At 54.3% G+C, this 2,214-nt stretch overlaps 1 protein-coding gene across 1 annotated transcript in view; it reads left to right on the top strand.

Annotated features, from left to right (window-relative positions):
• Positions 1-857: 857 nt before the first annotated feature.
• Positions 858-2,214, top strand: part of Ccdc177 (coiled-coil domain containing 177) — a 3,502-nt gene continuing 2,145 nt past the window's right edge. The window contains exons 1-2 of the mRNA XM_010645633.2: positions 858-1,175; positions 2,045-2,211. Coding sequence (XP_010643935.1) covers positions 876-1,175; positions 2,045-2,211 — 467 coding nt within the window. The 5' untranslated portion in view covers positions 858-875. The remainder of the gene's footprint in view (positions 1,176-2,044; positions 2,212-2,214) is intronic.

Raw genomic sequence — 2,214 nt, 5'->3', positions numbered from 1 at the left:
CACTGATGCTCAGCTGTTTCCTGTCTTCGTGCCCACATGCAAGATGTCTGTGAGTGTTGCTTCTTTCATGCGCCCCTCCCATTGTGCCCATTCCTCCTACCACTCCCTCTCTAGTCCCAACCCTCCCTGTCTCAAGTAACTGCAGTATCTAGACAACCCAGCTTCTTGCCTCCTCTTGGCCCCTACCCACCCTGTTGCTAGTTACGTTCCTAAAATATAAATCAAATCGTGTCATCTCCTTGCTTAGGTTAAACCCTTCATTCTCTCTTCACAGCCTACCCAACAATGTCCAAGTTCTTGAACAATAATATCGTTCACGCTTTCTAAACGTTACATCCTCACCCCACTCATATGGCCACTGACACTCAAAATGGAAGAGTTTCGGAGGCGGAATCACAAAATAACACTGACTAAACGGCACTAAGTGGCTTTAATGTTATTGGCAACTATTAAGTCATAAAATGTTGCACTAATTTGTCACCTATGTCCTGTCTGCCTCAAACCCATGTGAGCATTCTTAGTTTTTCTTAAAAATAAAATCACAATTTGGATCAGGTGCTGTATTTCTAATGGTTTGCTATTGAGTTTGTTTGTTTTTCAGGATCCCCTTGAGAACAAGCTGAGCGATTCCTCCATTCTACTGAAGATGTTCAAGGACCAGGTTTCTTCGTGATAGATCTATACCCACCCCCCCTCTGGTATACTGTATGTGTGCATATATATATATATTATAAACATGCTATATAGAGATGCTGTATGTTTAATTTCTCCTTCGTCCTCTAAGCAAACAAACCAACACTCTCAAGTGTCCGCCAGGAGGCGCTGGGGGCAGCGAGAGACCGGCAGTACCCTCACCGCGGTGGAGATGGAGAAGGATGCAGCAGAGACGGAACCGGGCTTCCTTTTTTACGAATCAATGTGAGCGAAGGGAGCAAGGTCGCATTATTTTAGGGAGACTTTGTCGCATTCCCCCTCCTGCGTGTAGGCAGCTTCTGGGGTGCTCGAGCCCCGCTCGCGGACCCCATGGAGAGAGGCTGGCGGCGGCAGCAGGGGCTCCTTTCTCCGCAGCAGTCGGCAGTAACCCGACCCCGCCGGCGCAGGAACTGAAGAGGGGCCGGGAGAGCAGCAAGCTGCAAACAAAAGCCTTAGGCGTGTGGCTGGAGCCCGGACGGAGGGTGAGTGAAGCCGCCTGAGGACCAGCGGCCGTGGGCGCTGCCGTTCCAGGAGCACATCCTGCTGAAATGCCGTGGGGGAACTTCTGGGCACCTGGGGCGGGTGTCCGAGCCCAGACCCGGGGGTGGCATCTTTAGTACATTCCGACTTGGAGGCAATCGGGTGCATCTGGGAGGATCCCGACGTCTTCTGCATCACCCCCCCCCGCAAATACTCGGGGCAGGGGGGGTGAGGTGGGGTGGGAGTGGAGGAGGCGGGCAGAGCTCCTAACAAGCCCTGCCCGAGAGGCAGGAACAAGAATCCATCACCCCTCCTAAAAGGGCCTTTGGGGATTTCTCTCCGCCCTACCATCACCGGCACCCGGGTATCCTTTGGCAGTGGGAAATCAACCATAAACTTCGTTCCTAGGCATATGGGATCCCCCACAGCAATCCACTTTAGGATGAACAGCCCCCCTACCCTCTTTTTTGTTCCTGCAAAGCCGAAGCCCGGCAGCCCGCCTCAGCTACAAACAAAATAGGCTAATCCGCCAGGGAATCCGCTAGCGCCTCCCTCGCTGGCTGCTGCCTGCTTGCATCTTGATTTTTTTTAACTTGCAGCAAGCAGGGGGTGCATCTAGCGGGCCAGACGCCAGGAGACCCTCACCACAGGCCCCACGTTCCGGGGCTGAGAGAGATTGAAGCTGTTCTTTTTTAGCACCAGCATGCTCCCTTCAACCCGCCGCCCTGACTGGGTTTTCGTGGCAAAGGTTTTATGGTTTACGTTCTACCAGGCCTAATCCGAAAGCGGACTGAATGGGGTGGGGGTATGGACAAGGCGGGGGGAACATCTCTCAAATGCATTCTCCTACATCCCTCCTTATCGTCCCCAGAGGCTCCAACAAAGGATAAGGCTCAGCCATGGTGGACCCAGTGCCCGAAGAGGAGAAAGAAGCAGCCGAGGTGGGCGGCTCAGGAGGGGATGGGGCCACGGCGTCCGTGCCCCCCGACGCCCAGGGCGCTCAGCAGCCCGCAGCCTCCTCAGCCTCGGCGAAGCCCCGCA

Source organism: Fukomys damarensis, unplaced genomic scaffold (assembly GCF_012274545.1).
Source record: "Fukomys damarensis isolate Sample0158 unplaced genomic scaffold, DMR_v1.0_HiC HiC_scaffold_21, whole genome shotgun sequence".
Classification (NCBI taxonomy): domain Eukaryota; kingdom Metazoa; phylum Chordata; class Mammalia; order Rodentia; family Bathyergidae; genus Fukomys; species Fukomys damarensis.
Note: the sequence above shows the minus strand (reverse complement) of the source record. Positions and strands in the feature narration are given on the sequence as shown.